Here is a 22,749-nt window from a genome sequence, read left to right on the forward strand (position 1 = left end):
AGGAGGGGAGGGATGGGAGGAGTGGGCCGGCCGATAGGCGGCCGCGGAACGCATGCGCGCGCGTCTCCTTTCGCCGGCTGCTGCGTTTCGCCGCGCGGAATAGAATGAACTGTAACAAAACAAGCCGAGCCTTTGTATCTGCTTAAAGGGGCCGCGGACACTTCCCTCCTGTCCCCCTCCACCCCGGTCCCGCAACCGCGTCTCCTGGGCTACCAGCAACTGGCTGGAAGGGCTTCCCTCACCCTCAGGAACAGCCCACCAGCGAGGAGAGGCGAGCCAGGCGGGAGGCAAAGAGGCGACACCACATTTCTAAAAGGCAAGAAAGAAAGGAAGGAAAAAAATAACCCAAGCGGCGTAGAGTGGACTCTGGTCCGGGAGAGCACGGTCGGGCGCCGGAACGTGGACCGAGAGGCACCGGAATGCAAACAAAGCTCGCGGGCGCCTGTGCACGGCTCGCGGGGAAGCTCAGAAAGTTTGTTTTATGATGGCTTGAGTGCGCTAGTGTGTGCAGGGGAGCGAGGCTGCCAAGTTTCTCTCTCCTGTTTTGTTATTTGGGGAGAGATGTTTCTCCCATGAACCAGCGGAGGCTCGGGGTTTGTGCTGTGGGGGGGCACCTGTCTCTCATTTAATTTTTTTTTTTGGGGGGGTGTAACTCATCATGTCGAAAGTGATCCAGAAAAAGAACCACTGGACTAGCAGAGTTCACGAATGTACCGTGAGGCGGGGACACCAGGGCGAGCTGCGGGTGACGGTGCTGGGGGGCGCGGAGAACGGGGAGTTTCCGTATGTCGGAGCGGTGGCTGCAGCCGAGGCGGCGGGGCTTCCCAGCGGCGGCGAGGGCCAGCGACTGGGCGAGGGGGAGCTGCTTCTGGAGGTGCAGGGGATCCGGGTGTCCGGCTTGCCCCTCTATGACGTGCGGGGAGTCATAGACAGCTGCAAGGAGGCCGTCACCTTCAAGGCCGTCAGACAAGGTAAGACGGGGCGCGCCTTTGGGGGGCGCCCCTGCAAAAGGAGGGCGGTCTGTGAGGTGCCCCTCTCACCTTGATTTCCCGCTTTCCTCTGTGGAGCGCAGCGAAGAGAAAAGTTGAGGCCCGTGCGCCTTGTGGCGGTGAAATACACAAAGTTGTTGCGGAGGTTATGGGTTGTTTGCCAACCTGCGTTTGGAGAAGGGGACTGCGTTTGCGCAGGGAAGTGGGGAGATGTTTCCTAGGTCTGGTTTGCCAGCCTGTTATCTCAGCCACCAAGTGTAGCGCAGCTTCTCTCGAGTGTAAAGGAGAGTTGGGGAACTGAGGTAGCGGCAAGGTGGACGCTTTCCTGGCTCCTTGGGGGTAGGGATGCAGCGATCATTGCTGCTGGCGTTCTTTGGTCTCTAGTCAGTTTCCAGACCTGGTGAGTGGGTATACAGAAGAGGGTCTATGGTTTATTGGACGCCCTCCCTTAGAAATCGGCTTCGCCCGGTGACCACCTGGTGGTTCCTGAGTCGGCTGCCGGAAGAGCCTGCATTCACTCCTCAGCTAAATGATGCCTGTGTCTCCACCGTGTGGCCCAGCCACAGGCCCCGGGAGCGGGCGAAGGAGTTGTTTGCTTTTAGCGGGAATCATGGTCCAAATTTACCCTGCCACTACCACCACTGTCATCATCATTATTGAGGATGATAATGATAGCTACTATTCATTGTTAGTTTACTATATTCCGTGCTCTGTGCAAAATGCTTTACTTGTGCTATCTCATTCTGATTCACAACAGTTTTAAGATCAAGTTGTTCTTATAAACCCCATATTACAGATAATGAAACTGGAACTTACAGTGATTAAGTGACTTCCCCAAGGTCACACAGCTACCAAAAGTTAGCGTTTGTGTCCTTGCTGCAGAGGCTTAGGCTATGGATGAGGAGGAGGGAGGAAGAGGGATGACTCTAAGGGACTGGAGGGGCTCATTCATGGGGAGGGAGGAGAAGAAATTCCTCTCTTGAAGTTTATGAGGAGGGATGGCCTCTTAAAAGATGTATTTGATGGCTGCTAGTGGTGGTAGGTCTCTCACATCTCAGCTTGGTGCAGGTAAGGGGCTGTCCCTGTATCTGCCCAGTGGAGAATGACGGGAGTTCTTAAAGGGATAACTTGTGCAGCCAAGTGCCATTGACACCCCCTGGATGAAAGCGCCAAAGGAGGTGGGAAAGTTGAACGTGATGAAAAGTTCCCATATATTTCCATAAGGACAGGCAGCAGCTGGAGGATTGTGTCAAAGGAAAGGGCTGGGCTGGGGGCAAGCTGGTGCTTTCTTAGAAACAGGCATGTTCCAGATGAAAGGGAGGAAGAGGGCAGGGGAAAATAGCTTGGCCTTTTGGTAGCTTTGGGAACTGAGGGGCTAACAGCCTTGGAGAATACCTTTTATTTATGACTTCAGTTTCTACTTGAATGCGTCCTCCTGGAAGCCCTCTAACATCTTACTGGTATGAGCAGAGTTTTCCTCCTTGGGGCTCTCTTCATGTGTGTCTATGAATTAGGTCTCTTTTCCTTATTTCCTTCAAGGGAGTCAGCTCATTTAAGGTAGGACTGTTCCTCATTCATTGCATCTCTCTTCAGGCTTGGCTTGAGGCCCAAAACCCTGCCTGGCCTTGCCATGTGTCCTCATCTGAAACCTGGCTTTCTTGTGGGTATTACATAAAGTGATATGTGAAAAGTGCACCAGACAGTACTGGGACATAGTAAGTGCTTATTAAAGATGAATTACATATGTTTGAATTGAATTTGTGCAGTTGGTTTTTTCTTTTTGCAGTTTTGGCTGGGGCCAGGCTTGAACCCACCACCCCCAGTTTAAGGGGCCAGCGCCCTACTCCTTGAGCCAGAGGTGCCACCCCAGTACAGTTATTTATTTCTAAGACTAGTTTTTAATGTCAGGAACTGGATTATTATGAGTTGATAGAACTGTAGAGAAAATACTGTGTGAGGGCATTTGATGGAGCAGCTGCAGGTCTTATTTGAGGGGCATTTTGGAGAAAGGGTGGAGGAAAGGCAGGCAGGGGTACCTGCTGTCTTGTGGGATGTCCAGTGGTATCTAACAAGTCCTGAATGGGGACTTGTTTGCATTGTGAGAGAAGCTGCATGTGGCTGCACTGCCTCCTTCCACTAGTTATTAAGGATCCAGGAGGCATAGTCCCAGGGTGTCCTCAGCATGGAACTGAGGGAAGGGTGAGTGAGATAATCAAGTGGGTTTGGAATCAAACACTTATGGATTCAAAGGAGACTGCAGTGTTTCCAAGTGTTAATTCCCCTCACCTACTAACACAAGAATGTTCACAGCAGGGGGGTGAAGGGTGTGTGTGTGTGTGTGTGTGTGTGTGTGTGTATCTCCTTGTAATGGGATAGAAAAAAGATGCTTGTTTGGGAACTTGAATGGCCTAGAACCCACCACAATATGAAAGCTACTGTTTCATCTAATACTTATACAGCAGAGTTGGATCTAACTGACACTTTCATTACTAGTTAAGATGGCCCTAGAAACCATTTTACCAATCTTATGTTCCTGCTTTCATTTTCAGAATATGATTAAATTACATAATAGAATTGCTTTTACTGTGTTTTCATTAATGTTTCTTTCTTTTTTTTTTTTTTGAGACAGAACCTCACTTGGTCACCCTCAGTGGAGTGCTGCTGTGGCATCACAGCTCATAGCAACCTCCAGCTCTTGGGTTTAAGCAATTCTCTTGCCTCAGTCTCCCAAGTAGCTGGAACTACAGGCACCTGCCACAATGCCCGGTTATACACACACACACACATACACTTTTTAAAATTTTTTTTAGAGAAGTAGGTCTTGCTCTGGCTCAGGCTGGTTTCAAACCTGTGAGCTCAGGCATTACACCTGTCTTGGCCTCCCAAGTGCTAGGATTACAGGCATGAGCCATCACGTTCCTTGGAAAGAGGCATGGACCAAAATAGTCTATGAAGGTAAATGGATCTATGAGGTTGGTGTTGGTTCATTTCAAATGGAGAAGATAGTCCTTTGTTATACAATGCCTAAACAAATTTATAGAGATATGTATGTCATTGCATATGTATATTAAGGTATAATAAAATGTACAGATCTTAAGTGTATAATTTGATGATTTTTGACAAATCATGCTCATGTTATCACTCAAGACACAGAACATTTTTCATCCCCATAGAAATTTCCCTCATGTTCCTGTCTAGTTAATTACCCCTACCCCGTGCAGAAGCAAAGCCTGTTTAATTTCTTTTACCATACTCATAAATTAGTTTTTTGTTTTTGCTTTTTTCTTCAGGAATGGGATCTCACCCTGTTGCCCAGGCTGCAGTGCAGTGATACAGTCATAGCTCACTGCAGTCTTAAACTTCTGGCCTCAAGTGATTCTGCTTCAGACTGTAAATTAGTCTATCTTTTTAAAACTTTATAAAAATGAAATAATGCAGTATGTACTCTTTTGTATCTGGCTTTTTTCACTCTACAGCAGCAATTCTCAATCTGTGGGTCGCAACCTCTTTGTAACAATGAAAATACATCACGACATTGGGAAGGTTGAGAACCACTGCTCAATAGAGTATTTTGGAGATTTCACCTTGTTGTGTGTATAATTCATTTGGTTCTCTTTTATTGTTTAGTAGTATTACATTGTACACACATGTCAGTTTGTCCTTTGGCTTGTTGGTGGACGTTTGGACTGTGTACCCTTTTGGGCTATTCTGAATAAAGCTGCTATAAGTGTTTCTACTTCTTTGCCAACTTTCATTTTTGTCTGTTTTTTGAATTTTAGCCCTTCTAGTGTGTGTGAGGACAAATGTATGTAAGAAAACTTTGATGTAGAATAGAGTTAGTATTTATTAAGCTCTTGCCTTAGAATATGCCAGGCGCTTGGCTAAATTAATGCTTTAAGGGAATTCTTGTTTTCAGTCCTCACAACTGGACTCAGATGCCTAAAGGTAAGAGTCAGAGAGTTGGCTTCGTGCCTGTGGCTCAAGTGGGTAGGGCGCCAGCCACATACACCTAAGGTGGTGAGTTTGAACCCAGCGTGGGCCTGCCAAACAACAATGACGGCTGCAACCAAAAAATAGCCGGGCATTGTGGTGGGCGCCTGTGGTCCCAGCTACTTGGGAGGCTGAGACAGGAGACTTGCTTGAGCCCAGGAGTTGGAGGTTGTTGTGAGCTGTGATGCCAGAGCACTCTACCTAGTGGGACAGCTTGAGGCTCTGTCTCAAAAAAAAAAAAAAAGAGTCAGAGAGTTTGGGTAACTTTTCCAAGGTCAAACCACAAGTGGCATAAGTAGAGCTGTAACTCAGCTGTATCTGATTCCAAAGTTTTTGCTCTGAATTTTGCCATCTTTGATTTTGTCTGTTTTTTGAATTTTAGCCCTTCTAGTGTGTGTGAGGACAAATGTATGTAAGAAAACTTTGATGTAGGATAGAGCTAGTATTTATTAAGCTCTTGCCTTAGAATATGCCAGGCGCTTGGCTAAGTTAATGCTTTAAGGGAATTCTGAGACAGTGGGGTCTCCAGACTAGGTTGCATTAGCATCACCTGGGAACTGGTTAGAAATGCAAATTCCCAGGCCTTACCTTCCCTACCGATCAGAAACTTTGGCATCCATGGGCTGTTTCAACAAGTCCTCAGGTGATTCTGGTGCTGCTCGGTTTTGAGAACCGTTGCCCTGGGGTACAGACTGAACTGGAGATGATGACGTCAGATGAAGCAGGTGACCTGGGTTCTAGAACAAGCTCTGCCAGCTAGTCCATCATTTCTGGCAAGTCATCTGTTTTAAGCCTAAATTTCTTCATGCTAAAAATAAGTGGGTGTGTCTCTTTAGGTCTAGGCCTTTTTCACTTATGCTGTGCTTCTGTGAATAACCCTGATGCCAAAGGTTTAAAATGGTGTGATTGTAGTTTCCAAAACTTGTATATTATAGGTCATGCTTACATATTTTTGTAGGTGAATTCTGTGGTTTTTAAATTACCCAGGAACTGAAACTGTCCTTCCACTTTTTTTTTTTTTTTTGCATAATGGAGATAATAAGACACAATTTAAGAAACTGAGAAAACCACCACCACTGTAATGAGGGAATTGTGACCACAATGAGTTAAATATACTCGTACATCTTTGCGAGGTTTTTTGTTTTGTTTTGATGTTGTTTGTGTGTTTGTTTTGACCAGTTGGAATATGTGACAGCAGTGCTATTGCAAAATAATTCTATTCTCATTTTAAAATAAGAGTGCCAGGCTTGGCGCCTGTAGCTTAGCGGCTAGGGTGCCGGCTGCGGTTTGGAACCCATTCCAAGCCTGCCAAACAACAGTGACAACTACAACAAAAAAATAGCTGGATGTTGTGGCAGGCGCCTGTAGTCCCAGCTACTTGGGAGGCTGAGGCAAGAGGATCTCTTAAGTCCAAGAGTTTGAGGTTGCTGTGAGCTGTGATGTCACAGCACTCCACTCTACCAAGGGCAACATAGTGCAACTCTGTCTAAAAAAAAAAAAAAAAATTAGAGTGTCTTGTCTTGTTTTTTGGTTTCCCGTAAATCTCTGGGTTTGCTTCCTCTTCCTTCTCCTCCTAGATGGTCACAAGATTGGCTCCTTTCCTTAGTGTCTCCTCAGAGAGACTTTCACTGCGTTCCTCAGTGACTCTTTCTGGTGTGCTGCTAGATGCTTAGCAACTAGCTCTGAGAGGGAGTAGCATAGCCTGAGCTGGGAAGAGATGCATATAATTGGGTCTCCTAAGCCAGTCTGAGCTGACCCCAGCGCACCACTGACCCACATAGAAGACGGTTCCCTGAGTCAATGCCATCTCCTCACCCTGTTCTGTTGCCTTCATAATCTCAACATAATCTCATATTATTTTGTTTCATTATTGTCTATCTCCCCTTCCACTAGGGTGGAAGTTCCATGAAAACAGGAAGCTCATCCCTTTTGTTCACCCCTTTATTTCCCAGCATCTAAAATGATACCCAGCCAATAATAGATGCTTACTGAAATTTGCTGGCTGCATGAAGGAATTTTCCTTTGTTTCAGAGGGTAAGTGCAGGAGGCCATCTGCAACATCTTTCCTCCCTTTCTTCCTGTTCATCTTTTATTATTCTTATTTAGCATCCTTACTGTGTTCATTTTGTCATCGCCAGCTCTTCCTTGTCTGACTGTCTTTGTCTAGTAATTCAGGCTAAGCCATAAATGAATGACAAGGCTCAATGAATTCAGGTATTTTTAACTGTTGTCTTGAATTACAGTTTAACAAATGAGGCTCTAAATGTGAAATTTCAGATGTTCAGCAGGCGGGATGATGAGGGGTATTTCTGCTTTGTGTCAGCATCTCTGAGAATGACACTCTACCTCTGTTTTCCTACAGCATTGTCCTTGTGTACAGTCTTTTCAGCCAACAGCAAATCAGATCTTTGCTGCAGAAAACAGTCTGATTTTAGCCCCTCCTTTCTCTCTTGAATTGTGTTTTGTGTTTATATGTCTTTTTTTTTTTAAATTAAACTTCCAAAAATCAATCTGTTTTTGTTCTTGGTGCCAAAAGACCACTCTCAGGGGGATATTTTTAGGCGACATTGTGGAATACTCTGTAGCTTTTACAAAAAATAATTGAAGGATAGCCAACCCAACTTGTCCATTGTTTCCAATGGCCACCCTTTGCCCTTGGCTGTGTTATTTAAAAATAGATTCACTTGCCCTTCTGAGGCAATGGCATACAGTTGGCTCACTGCATTTGTTGGCATTCATTACCCAGCTAGTTTTGGATGGCAGGATTGATGATATCCACCAAAGGGAATTAAGTGGTTTATAAGAGAAAACATTCTGACATCTCCTTACCACAAGGGTTTACATGAAGGATGTTGCTTTATAAACAATGGTTATTTAATGCAAAACATTACTCTCTGATGTTAGTGGTCCTTTCCTTAAGTTTGTATATACTTGTAACAGGATATACTGATTTTGTATACACTGAGAATAAAGGCTGTCAAATTCGTTAAGGGCTGACATACAGAAAAGTAGGTTACTGCATGCCTGCCTGTTTTTATGCAGCTCATATGTGAGATCTATAACCTTGAAAATATTCCTGGTAAACACTGAAGCTTTGCTATGCTGCACCTCTGTGGATGTTGGCATCGATATATTATTTCTTGTGCATTCATTTTGTTGTTTCCACAGCTGAACCCCATGCATGTCAATGGTGGGCCTGTCATTTGCCTCTGCTTTATAATAAAGTGTCTTATGGAGCATCCAGTGTGTTCTGGGTATCAGCTGTTCTGAAGGCATGTAAGCAGAACTAGAAAATGCAATTGGAATAGTGTCTTTTGTGATTCCATTCCATCTTTTTAAAGCTCAGTAATTAAATAATAGCATAATCATTTCTATCGTCCCTGTCTCAGAGTGAAAGTCAAAGTCCTTATAAGTGACTTTCAAGGTCCCTCCCCCCACCCAACCTGCCTTATGACCTGGTCTGTGATGTTACTTCTCTCTCTCTGACCATGGCTTGCTAGTCCCCACGTATACATCAGACAGGCTTGCTTCCTCAAGAACTTCAAGTCTTTCTCAAAGGTTGCCTTCCCAGTGGGGCTGCCTCTGACCACGTTATTGAAAAGCATAACTCCACTGTTGCTTGGTATTCTTTATTCTCCTTTTTTGCTTTTTTTACTCTATAGAGTGTAGATCATGTCACAATAAGTAAGTCCCTTATTTTGTCTGTCCTTCACAGGGGTGTCCAACCTCTTTTCTTTTTCTGCTGTTGAAAGATTAAAAGTTGTCTTGGGCCACACATTAAATACAGAAACACTAAAGAAAGCTGATGAGCTGACGAAAAGGTCTGTGCATGCTTTCTGCAATATCTACCATCACAGATAAGCAAAACAGTCCTCAAATGATGGGGCTGTAGGTTGGACGCCCCTGTGTAGGTCTAGAATACAGCCTCTGAGAGGGGAGGGATGTCTTCTTGTTCCCTCCCTTTATCCTCCCAACCAAGAACATACCTGATGTGTAGTAGTTGCTTAAGTATTTGCCAAATGACCACTGTCAAATTTAGAATGAAAATAAATCTCTCCAGAGCTCAGTTGCTTCTGTTTAGAGCTTGGCTAGTTGATTGAGGAATATTCTTGAAGACAGTGAGCATTGCTGGTCTGCTTCATCTGGCCCAAATATTATAGGTTTGCAAGGAAGAACACTTGGGTCCTTGGTCTCCTATCGAGAAGAGGAGGGAAGACTCCATTGGTATCTCCTTTGAGTCAGCGATAAGGTCACATGTAATGTGTGTCTGATTTTAGTTCCTTGTGTGAGAGAGGTCTTTGACTTTTAGAGTAATTGAGCGTCCTGATTTCAGGGGTTACTTGGATTTGGATATGGCAGTAACAGGGGTTACCAGGTGGTTGATCTAAACAGGAGAGTTGCAGCTGCCAGAGTCACCATGAGGACCTTGCTGAGTTAGAAGTAGGTCTGTGCACAGCATCCCTTACCTAGCCAAGTCATCTGCTTACTATCCTGTTGTTCCCCAGCAATGGCCTGTCTTCTTACCTTGAATCTCTATATAAGGATTTGAATACATGTGGCTTATTTGGGAGTTGCTCCCAGGAAGTACCATAGGGGAAGTGAAAAGTGAGACCTGGGAGTCTTAAAGGCCAACAGAGCTCTATTGGGGGTGGGGCAGGAATTACAAGTTTAAGGCAGCCCCATGCTGAGTGTGTCAGGGAACTTTGCAAACTCACACCCTGAGATTCTTCTGCCTGTATATGTAGACTTTTTGTGTAACCATCTCCAGTGTCATCAGAATGAGTTACGTAAGAGAATTACATTTTTACGGCTAAGGTATTAACCTTATCATTACTGCAGACAGAGGCATTTGTGTGTGGTTTTAATGGGCCATGCTGTGTTTCCCACAATAAAGCTAAATCTTTTAGTTTGTTAAGAGAGAAGACTTGAAGCTCTCTTTATGGACAGCAGTAGCATGGTGGTGCAATTGGAAGGTGATTTGCCCTGATTATAAGCCATGTTTCAAAATTATTGCTATATACAGTGTTAGCGGGTCTGTAATGCTGTTTATAAAATAATCTACAAATATCAAATTATTGATGTGTCATAGATTCAGTTTTTAGACCCAGGCTAACTCAGATTAGAAGGCAGGCTTTTTCATTTACTAGGTGGGTAACCTGGGACAAAATACTTCACCTCTTTGATCTAGGATTTTCCTCCCTGAAAATGGGGATAATAATAATAATACCTGCTTTCTAGGGTTGATGGAGGAATGGAATGAGGGGTTATAAGTAAACAGGGCCTGGCACATAGTGAGTGCCTAATAAATGCTGGCTTATGTTATTGTTTGAATGTTCCCCATTTGAAAGCACTTGGGAGAGAGGAAAGAATCTCTTGAGACAGAGATTGTGGTACACAGTTCTCCAGGGAGCTTTATAAGTCTAAGAAAAAAAACCCTCATTTTTCTGCATGATTCAGATGCTGTCTTTTTGAAAGGCTGATGCTGGATTAGCTCAGACAAGTAAGAAGGAAGCCTCTGGACCTCACGATGCGTTTGTGGAGGTCTGAGCTTCCTGACATTCTCCCATATTGTCACTGGTGATGGATTGATTCTAATGATTATCCTTAGGTCCCAGGTTGTGGTAAAGCGTGGAGGGAGGGCGAATTATAGGCAGGACTTTACCAGCAGTAATGATGCTTAAGAATGGCACTCCATGGTCTGCCATCTCCCTGGCACCAAGTCTGGGTCCCACATTAGGAATCGCTAAGGAAACAGTGAGGCTTAGTGGTTTTAAGGATTTGGAGTCAGACTCCCTAGGTTCAAATCCAGACTCTACTGCTTCCCAGCTGAGAGACCATGGGCAGGTGAACCTCCCAGGGCATGAATTCTTTCAAGTGGAAATGGTAATTATACCTACGGTATTGGGCGGTTGTGAGGATTAAATGAGGTAATGTACGTGTATATGTAGTACTTTGGTTGGCTTGTAATTAACGCTCACTGAAATAACCTATATTACAGCAGCTGTGATATTTTCAGGTGAGAAATAGAGACACATAAGTGGGTTTCTCTAAATCAGTGGTTTTCAGCTGGGGATAAGGTTGTCACAATTAAGGGTGGGATATGTTGGCTCGGCTCCTGTAGCACAGTGGTTGCGATGCCAGCCACATCACCGAGGCTGGTGGGTTTGACCCAGCCCGGGCCAGCTAAAACAACAAAGACAACTGCAACAACAAAAAAAAATAGCCAGGCGTTGTGGCAGTTGCTTGTAGTCCCCGCTACTTGGGAGGCTGAGGCAAGAGAGTCACTTAAGCTTAAGAGTTTGAGGTTGCTGTGAGCTGTGACATCATGGCACTCTACCCAGGGCAACATAGTGAGACTCTGTCTCAAAAAAAAAAAAAAAAAAAAAAAGGAAACAAAAAGGATGGGGCATGCTACTGACTTCTAGTGAGTAGAAGCCAAGGATGTTGCTGAACAAACATCCCATGATGCGCAAGACAATCAATGACAGAGAATTGTCCAACACACGATGTCAGCAAAGGTGATGTTGAGAAAGTCTGCTCTCAAGGTATGACTTCATGGCTGAGATGGGGAATCTGAATCAAGGGTGATATACTACTAACCATAACTATTATTTGTGTATCCTCTGACATGTCACTGAGACTCAAGTTTTGCCTGGCTAGATGATTTTACTCTCATTTTAGCCACAAGAAAATTAGCTTGAGAGGTGAGGTTATTCATCCTGGCACCTAGACAGGTGAGACTTGAGTTCAGATCTACCTTGTTCCAAAAATCTTACGCTAGGTTTCCGTGTTAGAAATATGTTAACAAAAAAAAAAAAAAAAAAAGAAATATGTTCACATAGCCTGGAACCTCCATTTCTTTATACTGTGGGGTGAGTGTGGATGCCCCTGTTTTAGGCTGGACCTATTGCTGCCAAAGATAGCCCAAAACGCCTGGTGACCTCACTGAAGATAGTCCTAGAAGTAAACCATGGATTCCTAAAGTGTTTTCTGGGCAGAAAACAGTGTGTTACTACATATTTTCAAGCAATTCTGCTTAATTGCTGCGATATTCTGTTCTCTTTGATCTACCTCCCCAGCAGTGTTGATTCCTTTCTCCTACTTGTGTGTCTCTATTTTGTATGCACATCATTATTTCAAGAGTCAAAATAGTAGTGCATGATTGTGGATTTGCCCAGCTATTTCCTGTACTGGACTGTGTGTTTCCTGAAGGTAGCATACTTATTTTATGGGTCTTTGTAAGCTCTACCCCTCTGTACGTGCTCAGGAATATCTGTTGAATTGAATTCTTTTTGAGGGTAATGAGTAGGCATAATTCAAATTCTTTTTTTCCTAAGATCTTGTTGGCTAGAAAATCTGCGTCTTATTTTTAAGGCATATTAAATATACTTAGCCATATGTCTTACTTTCCCGTGATGATTTAGGATGGTTGTCTGCCAGTTGTTGTAGCATTTTCAACTATAGAGAAAATATTGAATTAATTGTGTTGAAGGTCATAGAGGGCCTTATTTTGGCCATCTGTGTGCAGTGGTTTGAGCCTTAATGTAATGTGGCCATGGAAAGTGCCACCTTGCTCTGTTTTAAATTGAGCCTGTATCTTACCACCTGGATTCTTGGCCAAGCAGTTAGAATTTACATCTGATAGGGAGAGCATGTTCATTTCCTCCTCCAGCTATCAGCCTGTTTAAGTCTGTGTGACTTGGTTAAGGATTCAAAACTCAAGATCAAATTGTTAAAAAATAACTTTCTATGGTGTTGAAGCATGTGTGTGTGTTTTATAAAAAGGCTAGGCATCTAGATTCTGATTTCTAATCTTTTACAATTATGAATAGTGTTGTCATTTTGTCTGACTACCAGTCACTATCCAAAGTTGGTCTAAACTTCATAGCTTATATGTTTTCCTGGTAAAATTTAATGCTTTTTTCTCATTTAAATAATACTTGGCATTAGACTTAGGTTAAAAAAATATATATATATGTGTGTGTATATATATATATATAAAATACAAAAAGATGTTAATACAGAAGGAAAATTGTCTACATTGCCCATGTATCACCCCAAAGAAATACATGTGTTAACACTGTATCTTTATCTAGACACATACAAATACACTAAACATATATTTGTAGATTTGGGGGTTTTCTGAAAATAGGACTATATATACTATATGATGTTTTGGTGGGATTTTTCTTTGGGTCTCACAGTGTATCATGGACTTTCTTTTTATACTTCATATAGGTCAAGTTTACTATTTCACTGTGTGCAAAGCCTATTTGGGGGTGCTTCATTAAGCCATACTTTGAGGATGAACATTTAGATTGTTTTTAGTTCTTCTCTATTTTATATAACATATTGATGAATATCCTCATGTATACATTTTAGTGAACATCTTCAGATATTTTTCTTCAAATAGAAGAAAAGTATAGAAGTAAAGTTGTTGGCTCACATGACATATCTTTTTAAGACTTTATTTTTTAATTTTTATTTATTTTTTTGAGATAGATTCTCACTTTGTCACCCTTGGTAGAGTGCTGTGGCATCACAGCTCACAGCAACCTCAAACTCTTAGACTAAAGCAATTCTCTTGCCTCAGCCTCCTGAGTACCTGGGAATTCAGGCACCTGCCACAGTGTCCGGCTATTATTAGAGGTGAGGTCTTGCTCTTGCTCAGGCTGGTCTCGAACTCGTGAGCTCAGATGATCCACCCATGTTGGCCTCGCAGTCTTTAAGACTTTAATATCCACCATGATGTTACTCTTCACAAAATATATCAACTTGCCGCAAAATATATGAGAGTCTTCACTTACCTTACTTGTAAAGGTAATACCTTCTACTGGCATTGTTTATTTCCAGCATCGAATTCAAATGCCAAGTATGTATTTTAGAGGGCAATAGGGAGTGGTGGGGACTGGGTTGAACTAGAAGGGTTTATTTTGTTCAAAGGGAAAAGTAGCCATTCTTTGGTCGGTTGCTGCCATGTTAGGAACAATTTTCAAGTTTTCAAGAGAACCCAGAAGATTGGATTGTTTTTCTTTTAATGAACTTTGTCAATTTTAAAATGTTGGTTCAAAGCTCTTTCAAAAATTTCTATGAACCAAACAAAACACATCTGGGAGCCATATTTGGTCCTTAGGCGACAAGCTTACAACCTCTTGTTTATATATTTGTCTGTCTCACTTAGTGTCTTTCTCACTTCATCTCTTCAAGAGAATTGATTGGATGCTCATGTTTGTATTCTCAGGACCCAGGGTAGTGACCAGTTCACAAAAAGGGTCAAGAAATCTGTGTTGAAATGAATAATAGTTTTGGAAGTAGTTTGGTTTGGCACTGTCGTCCTAGTAGGTTTTTTAGAAGCCCAGCTGGTGACAGCGCCCCAATTCTAGTTGTGAAGAGCTGGAGAGAGAGTGTATTTTGACAGCTGATCATAATTGGAATATTTTGTCTCAGGGCCCCTGCCTGCCGAGTCTTAGAAGTAGGTGCAAAATCACATCTTGAAATTGATGTTCATATGGATATGAATTCCTGGTACAGGAATAGAAATCTATTCTTTTTCACTTAAGTGATTTTATTGTGAAATATGTGGCCTTACAAATATAAGAATTTTATATGTACTACTTAGAGAAGTTTTAAATATGGCAGGAAAGTGCCTAATAACACAAATTGTCTGGCCATTCTACAGATAAGTCAGGACCCTAACTTTAACTCCAAGAGTGGACATCTACCTCTGAGAGTAGGTGTCTGTCCTTTCATGTCAGTGTTACCTGGTAGAATTTTGTTTTCTGAAAACCAGAGCAGCCTTTCTTGCTTTCCTGCCTGCATAATGGATTGTTCTGCATTGCATAATTCATGTCACGCGCCAGGTTTGCTGCACCAGCATGAGAAAAAGGATTCAGGTAATTCAGATTAGAAGCTTAGTCAATGCAATCTTTCTATCAAAGAGCCAAGCATGGCAGGGCCTTCATAAAATTAAAACTATAAAGTTGTCAACAAAAGCCCAACATGGAGTTGACATTTTGCTAGGTTTGGTTTTGGGCTGTGTGTCTCTTTTCTCCTCCTTTCCCCTCCATTCCCATATCTGAATGGAATATTCCAATAGGCTGTCTAGGAATTCAAATTTTAGATAGGATATTCTGTACATAATCTAGAACTTCAAATGTGGGATAAAACTGAGGAGAATTTTTAAGTTTAGACTACTGTATATCCTGATCTACTTCTTTCGTTTATAATAACTACTTTTGGGGCCCCTGGGAAGCTCCCCAGCGTGGTGTGAAATTTGACTTCTGTCTGTTACTATTACATGTTCCACCATGAAATGTAGCACAGAAAGCTTATGTCCCATGGTGTTTTAGGCTGGGCGATCACTGATCAGACTTCTGAGCTTTGGGCTTTGTTAAAGAGAGCAGTCTGGCCGTGCCACAGACCTGCAGCTGAGCTTCTCCATAGTGTATTTGAATATTTTAAATTTCAGCTGAGATTAGCAGGGCTCCCTAGTTGGCTCTGGGTGAACCTGAAATGCATGTGCAATAAATGCTTATTGATGTATGCCATCGAAGTTTCATGATTGTTTGTTATACAGCATTATAGTGGGACAGTGGGAGTCCATGTGTAAATTGCTAACACTTGGTCAAAAACTAGGCCAGTTTGGGTCTCTAAACCAGGAGTTTATGTGACGATAAAGAAAAAAGTCAGTAATCATTCCAACTGAAGATGTGACTGTGATACCTGCATCCAAGGATAGGTCCTGGCTTCTGCCTGTTTGAACCTGTGAGCCACATTTATTGTTTCAATACTTTTATTTTTCTTTTTAAATAAAAAAAAAGAAAACTCTGTTGAATGCACAGAGCGTTATCTCAATATTGACATGTTATACACACATCATTATTGACAAGAGACAAGTCAGGGGAACAAGATGACCAGCAAAGTAAAAATTTCGGTAGCTGTTGCCTATTTATGTGTCTCTAACTCTGTGGGAAAATACTGCCATACGGAAGAAAGGCCTTGGCTTTCCTAAGCAGTGTGAATCTGTTTCTGTGACATTTTAGCTAAAAATGTAAGCTTAAGCTATTCTCTGTGAAATAAGTTATCTCCAAGAATGATAATTGTGAGAAGGAGCCATTAATGGGAATATCATAGCTGGTTGTTACTTTTGGAGGCTTTTTTGGTGAAAAGCTGATCTATAGGGTTTAATAAAACGTGGTGAGTCACCCTGTTGCCTGAACTCCAGAGGGAAGAGAGACATTCAGTCGGGAAAAGACTGCAGGGGGAATTTGTGGTCTTGTGCACCTGTTACCAGGCACTTACATTCACCTGATGGCTGCTAACAGATTGCAGGCAGAGCTGCTTGGAGGAGAGGATCAGGTTTGGAAACAGTGGCCCACAAATTGGATTTGGGTGACTGGAAAGTACATCAGAATTACCTGGGAGAGTTTTCAGGTTGTGGTTGCCTGGGGGTGGCTTCATGAGTGATTCTGACGCATGTTTCCCTGCCCAGCACAGTCTTGATGCCCCAATTCCAAAGAATCATCCCCAGATAGCCACTGGGTTAGAACCAAACAGAGTGTTTGGTAAATATGGGGATCACTAGACCCCAGCCCAGATCTATGGGATCAGAGGGCTGGGGGATGGGCCCTGTGAATCCATTGTGTTTAAAAAAATCCTGGCTGATCTTGGGAAGTGCAAAGTTTGAGGCTCCAGCCTTTCCAATACGGGCCTTTTCAATTCTAGGTTACTTAATACATGATAGTAACTTGAATGAACACTGATTACCAGAGGTGATCAAGGATAGAAAGACAAGTTATTTGAGAGTTGCTAGTTCTTATAGGGAGCAAATGCTGGGGGGTGTGTGTGTGTGTGTGTGTGTGTGTGTATGTATATGTATGAGGTCTTTTTGTGCTTCAGAGTCCTAGCATTAGTTTGCTAATTTATTTATTTTTTATTTTTTATTTTTATTTTTTTTTGAGACGGAGCCTCAAGCTATCCCCCTGGGTAGAGTGCCATGGCATCACGCTCACAGCAACCTCCAACTCCTGGGCTCAAGCAAGTCTCCTGCCTCCGCCTCCCAAGTAGCTGGGACCACAGGCGCCCGCCACAACGCCCGGCTATTTTTTGGTTGCAGCCGTCATTGTTGTTTGGCGGGTCTGGGCTGGGGATTCGAACCCGCCACCTCAGGTGTACGTGGTTGAACCACAGGCGCCGAGCCTAGTTTGCTAATTTAGAGGGATCCTTTCTGTGGGTACCACGCTTGTCTTTTTAAAATAGTAAGGGAAATCTGGAGGGAAGATTGTCCTGATCTATAGAACTTCATGTGATAGAATGTTCTTTATCTATACTGTACACTATTTTATCCTCTAGCCACATGTGGAGATTATACATTTAAAATGTGGCTATCATGGCTGAGGAACTGAATTTAAATTTTTTAAAATATATATAGTAGAACCTCTAGTTGACCATGTTCTTAAATTGACCTAATTTTCATAGACTGGACATGCACTACATGTATGTATCAGTCTAGTAGGCCTAGTTCCCGACCACCCCTGTGTGTTGACCAGTTTGTTACAGTCCCTTGGGTGGTCAACTTACAGAGGTTCTGCTGTAATTAATTTAGGTAGCCACATGAGGTTAGTGTTGACTGTACTGAAAGGTACAGAAGACAGTGCTACCACAAATTGTGAGGATAGTCACAGGTCTTTGATGTCAAATCCAGCTGTTCCAACACAAGATTAGAGTGACCCATTGGGTTGATGCTTCTTAAATATGAAAGTTTGGGATAGATGATGCCTGGTGTCTCCTTGGCCTTTTTCTTTCTTTCTTTTTTTAGACAGTCTGACTGTGTCACCCTCGGTAGAGTATGTGGCATCACAGCTCACAGCAGCCTCAAACTCTTGTGCTTAAGTGATTCTCTTGCCTCAGCCTCCCAAGCAGCTGGCACTACAGGTGCCTGTTGTAACACCCGGTTATTTTTTGTTGCACTTATCATTGTTGTTTATTTGGGTCGGGCCAGGTTCGAACCTGCCAGCCTTGGTGTATGTGGCTGGTGCTGTAACCATTGTGCTAGGGGCGCCGAGCTGGCCTTTTTCTTTTTAATCAATGCATTTACTGATTACAGTTTTCCTAAAGCAGCTCAGCATATGGTAACGTGCCGAGACTCCCAAATGAAGCAGCTTATGTGGAGCGGTTGGGTTCTGTGAGGCTGGCTGAGGGTGATGTTTCTCCTATTGATTGGTCTGTACCCAACATAGTGGGTGAATATAAAGGATGGTTGAAAGATAATTTCAACTTGAATATTTTATGCAAGGAGGGAGACTGAGCTACCCTGTGAAACTGTTGTGTCACTTGATGTTTTAGTTACAATTGATTTAAAAACCTCAACTAAAATGGCTTACACCACAAAGGGGGATTAAGGGAGGCACATAGTTAAGAATTTCAGAAGAATGGAGTTTCAGGTAGGGTTTTATCAGCATATGGGTCTGCTTTCTCCGCGATTTGCTTGGGAGCTGCCAGTAACCCCTGTGGTGCCCATAGTCACTACTAAGGGGGGACACTGATTCTCTCAGTGTTTTTCCTCTGTCCTTTCTCGGGACTCAAGGTGGTTTTTCTTATTTGCAGATGGATAACCATGACAAAGGGGGTGACGTGCCTTCTTATTCACAGCCTGGGAGAGAAAGGCCCAGAGGAATGTCACCTGCTGTGTGTTGAGAGGCTAAATTTTGCAATCCCTTAACCAATTGTTGAGACTTATGCAAATCAGTATCCACCTGCAGTGGGGGGATGGGGCCAGTCCTCCTCTGGGCCTTGTGACTTTTGCACTGGAGGGAAAACCTGGCTCCCTAGAGAACAGGTGGGCACTGTTAAGGGAGAAGCTATGGAACAGGTTGGTCAAGTAGCCCAGTGATTCCCATTTCTGACACCTCCCTCCCACATGATGGGGGGTTTAGAGGGGAATTGAAATGGACAGACGCCATGGGAAATTCAGTTGTAGTTGATTATAGGTGACCCAAGAGCAGACTCCTTGGATATGAATTTTAACGGCAGGGGCTAAAAAATAACAGCTCCTATTTATTGACCCTTTGTTACTTTCACCCTTGTCAGAATCTTCACAGACATTATCTTATTTTTCTTCACAATAGCTCTTCACGGAGATGTTATTTCACCCATTTTAGCGATGAAGAAACTGAGTCTTAGGAAGGTTAAATAGTTTACTTCAACTCAACAGCTAGTAATCTGCCATTCTAATCTGGTTCTAACTCCAGAGACTGTGCTGTTAAATAGTATTCAAGACCAGTAGCTCTCAACAGGGGTGGGGGATATTTTTTGCATTCCCAGGGAACACTTTGTAACATCTGAAAACAGTTTAAGTTGTTACAACTGGAAAGTACTTTGGTCACATGGTGGGTAAAAGCCAGTGCTGCTAAACATGCCTCAGTCTACTGGACAGCCCCCACAACAAAGAATGATCTGCTCCTACAGCCAGTAGCACAAGATTGGGATCCTACTGTCCCGTTCTCCTAGAATCAGTTGCAAGTCGCTCACTGTCTCATCAGCCCTTCTTGTTTTTTTTCCTTAGTTCTCACCTCCATTTGAAGTTAGCTGCCTGTTTATTTTATGAGCCACAAGAGTGTAATTGCCTGAGGGCAGGAACCTGATCCCTATACCATTAAGAACCTTTGCACGTTAACCACCTGGGAGACTGTAACCAATTGATCAACAAATGGAGGTGGTCAACATAAGGAAGTAGGCCTATACTGTACTGATACATATATGTGCTGTGTGTCTGGTCTATGAAGATTATATCAACTTAAGAAGGAGGTCAATATAGGGAGGTTGTCAGCTGTGGAGGTTCTACTGCATTCTGCTCTTGGCCAGGCAGGGCCTGGGACTAGCAGGTGAGCAGCGTAGCATTTGTGGAATGAATGGCTGCCTTCTTGGAGTTGGTAGGTGCTTTTAGATGCGGACATGGCTCAGGGAGGATCTAAGCATTCACCAGAAGCTTTGAACAGTTCTGGGGAACTATGGAGCCACACTGTGGATTCCCAAAGAGGAGTTGAGAGGCAATCAGAGAACAAGTTCTCGTTCTGCTGGCAGAGCTTGGCAAGTAATGACTTTAAAGAGGCAAGTGGGAGGCCTGTAACTGGGGCCAACCCATATTGAGCTGAGTGAGATGAGTCTAGGCTGCGGTGGCTGATTAAGACCTTAAGCGTTCAGAATGCAGGGACATGCACAGGCGGTCACCAGCCCATCAGTGGCCACCAAAGGCCATTGCAGGCCAATTTGGAACCTAGGTCATGAGGGGCAGTAGTCCATATGAATTTTTGATTCTAGCACCACCCCTCACTAGCTGTGTGACCTTGAGCACTTTGCTTACCCTCTCTGCACCTCAGTTTCTTCGTCTATACAAAGAGATAATATTAGTACCTGTTCTCTGTGCCTGACTGGAGGACACATAGCTCTTACTTACTAGTACTTACTAGTTTTAGAATCCCAGGATTTCAGTCCTGGCTATTAATACCCTGGCTGGAAGGTGGAGAGGAGGATGTCACCATTAGGCAAAGAGAACATGGCCAAATGCTGTTAACCAGCTGTAAAATCTTTGGAGGAAAGTCATCTCCTTTTACCTTGGTGGTAGCAGAAAGTTAAAAATGAAAAATATACAGGGACTGCTATGTATGCGTATGTTTGGGGCAGGGGGGGTTAAAGATATTTTGTTCTAGGTCTGTAAAAAAAGCGACAGCATTAAATGTGCATGTCTACCCCCAGCCCTGCCTTGTCTTTGTCTCAGGCTTGTGTGTGTGTGCAGCACAACTAGCAATGATTACAGACCCTATTTCTGACCAAGATCAAAGGAGGGAAAATAAATGAATCCAAGATAAAGCAATTTACAGATAACTCTCAAAAAAGAGTAAGGATGTTTACTATTTCTTCTCTCCTGCTGCCTCTTGGCATCCTTGCTTGACTGCTCTGATGGCTTTCTCTTCCTTATTCCCTCTGCCTAGCAGTCTTTCTTTTCAAAGTTAGGAAGCCTTCCAGCTCTCACCTGCCCACTTTGTCCTGTCACCTGTCTATCAGAGAGGAGCCAGACGATGATGACAACAGTAGCAGAGCTTGATTTAGTAGTTCCCAACTCTGGCTGTGCTCTGAGGGCTGCCTGTATACAGTCTTACTCCTCAGCATGAGCTGGGAAGTGCATGTACCCTCTTTCCCAGTGTAGAGGTCAGAACTCGGAGTCTTGAGATGCTGTTACATGTCCATGGTTTCCTAACTGAGTCAGTGACAGCAGTAGGTTTCCTGCAGCTTGGAAACCCTCCAGGAGTGCACAGGATGCTGCAGTATTACTTGGTGGCAGGTGGTGGGATCCCCAAAGGCTGCGATGCACCATTGGGTAGGTGACCTGGAATTCAGTCAGAGGGAATCTGGGGTCCGTGCCCTTCCTCGCATCCTCTGTTGGGAGGGAGGAGTCTGTGCCTTGGTGGCGGCGGTTTCATGGCAAGCCTGTTCTCTGATTGTAGCACAGAGCTTCCCTGTTTCTCCGTCTGTGGCCGCACCCTGCGTGTGTCTAGACACAGGTGCGTGCATCTTCCAGCGCTAACACCCACTTTCTCCGCAGGGTTCCAGGCATTGGAATTTGCACCTCATGAACATAGAAAGCTTCTATCCAGCATTTCTTGGCAAAGTATACATGACATAAAATGGACTGTTTTAAGCATTTTAATAGTTGAGTGGCATTAAGTGAACTCATATTATTGTGCAGTCACCACCACCATCCATCTCCAGAAGGTTTTCATCTTACCCAACTGTCCCCTGGTCACTTCTGTTGAGTTTCTGTGTCTGTGACTTCTACTCCAGGTACCTCATCCAATATAAATGGGATCATACAGTATTTGGCCTTTTGTGCCTGGCTTATGTCACACAGCATAATGTTCTCAAGGTTTATCCAGGCTGCAGCATGTGTCAGAATGTCCTTCCTTCTTAAGGCTGAATAATATTCTGTTGTGTGCATATACCACATTTAGTTCATCAATTCACCTGTCAGTGGCCATGCGGTTTGTACCTGTTTCTGTTTTTGTTTTTTTTAAAGAGTCTCACTCTGGTGCCCTGAGTAGATTGCTGTGGCAACATAGCTCACAGCAACTTCAAGCTTTTGGGCTCAAGCAATCCTCTTGCCTCAGTTTTTCTATTTTTAGTAGAGATGGGGAGCTCAAGCAATCTACCTGCCTCTGCCTCTGGGAGTGCTCTTCCACCTTTTTTTATTTGACACCCCCTCCCGCACTGCCCTCAGAAACAGGTGCAGTCAGATTTTCTTGTTGTGGGCCTCCTTTCCTTTGCTTTTCTTCCTTTCTCAGCTTTGCCTGGCTTTCCCAGGTCTCTCGGGAGCACTGCTCAACCTAATATCTCCAGCTTGAGAGGTGGGGACTGTGTTGCCAGGGTATCACTTTGCCAACATTTCCTTGTTGCTTCTTTGCAAGGCTGTGCATATAGGTCATCTGGTCTTCATTGCCACCACGCAACATTTCTCTACCATTCCAGGGTATAGGCTGCATACTCAGTAGTTTGGTGCATGGGAGTTCATGTATTCTGGGTTGAAATCTGTCCCCACTGCTTCCTTGCTGTGTGACCTTGGGTACATGATGTGACTTCTGGGAAGTGGCAGTTAGAACACAGACCTGCAGTATTGCTACAAGGATTCAATGAAAGGACGCATTGAACTCTCAGCCTAGAACGCAGAGCAGAGGCAACCCTGAATGACTGATTGTTATTATCATATTAAGTTTGTCAG

At 43.6% G+C, this 22,749-nt stretch overlaps 1 protein-coding gene across 5 annotated transcripts in view; it reads left to right on the top strand.

Moving 5' to 3' along the window:
• Nucleotides 1–42: 42 nt before the first annotated feature.
• MAGI1 (membrane associated guanylate kinase, WW and PDZ domain containing 1) overlaps nt 43–22,749 on the top strand; it is a 682,664-nt gene continuing 659,957 nt past the window's right edge. For all 5 annotated transcript variants that reach the window (XM_023510627.1, XM_023510629.1, XM_023510631.1 and 2 more), the window contains exon 1: nt 43–971. In XM_023510627.1, the coding sequence (XP_023366395.1) occupies nt 659–971 (313 nt within the window). In that variant the 5' untranslated portion in view covers nt 43–658. The remainder of the gene's footprint in view (nt 972–22,749) is intronic.

Source organism: Otolemur garnettii, unplaced genomic scaffold (assembly GCF_000181295.1).
Source record: "Otolemur garnettii isolate 467f Iridium unplaced genomic scaffold, OtoGar3 scaffold00015, whole genome shotgun sequence".
NCBI lineage: Eukaryota > Metazoa > Chordata > Mammalia > Primates > Galagidae > Otolemur > Otolemur garnettii.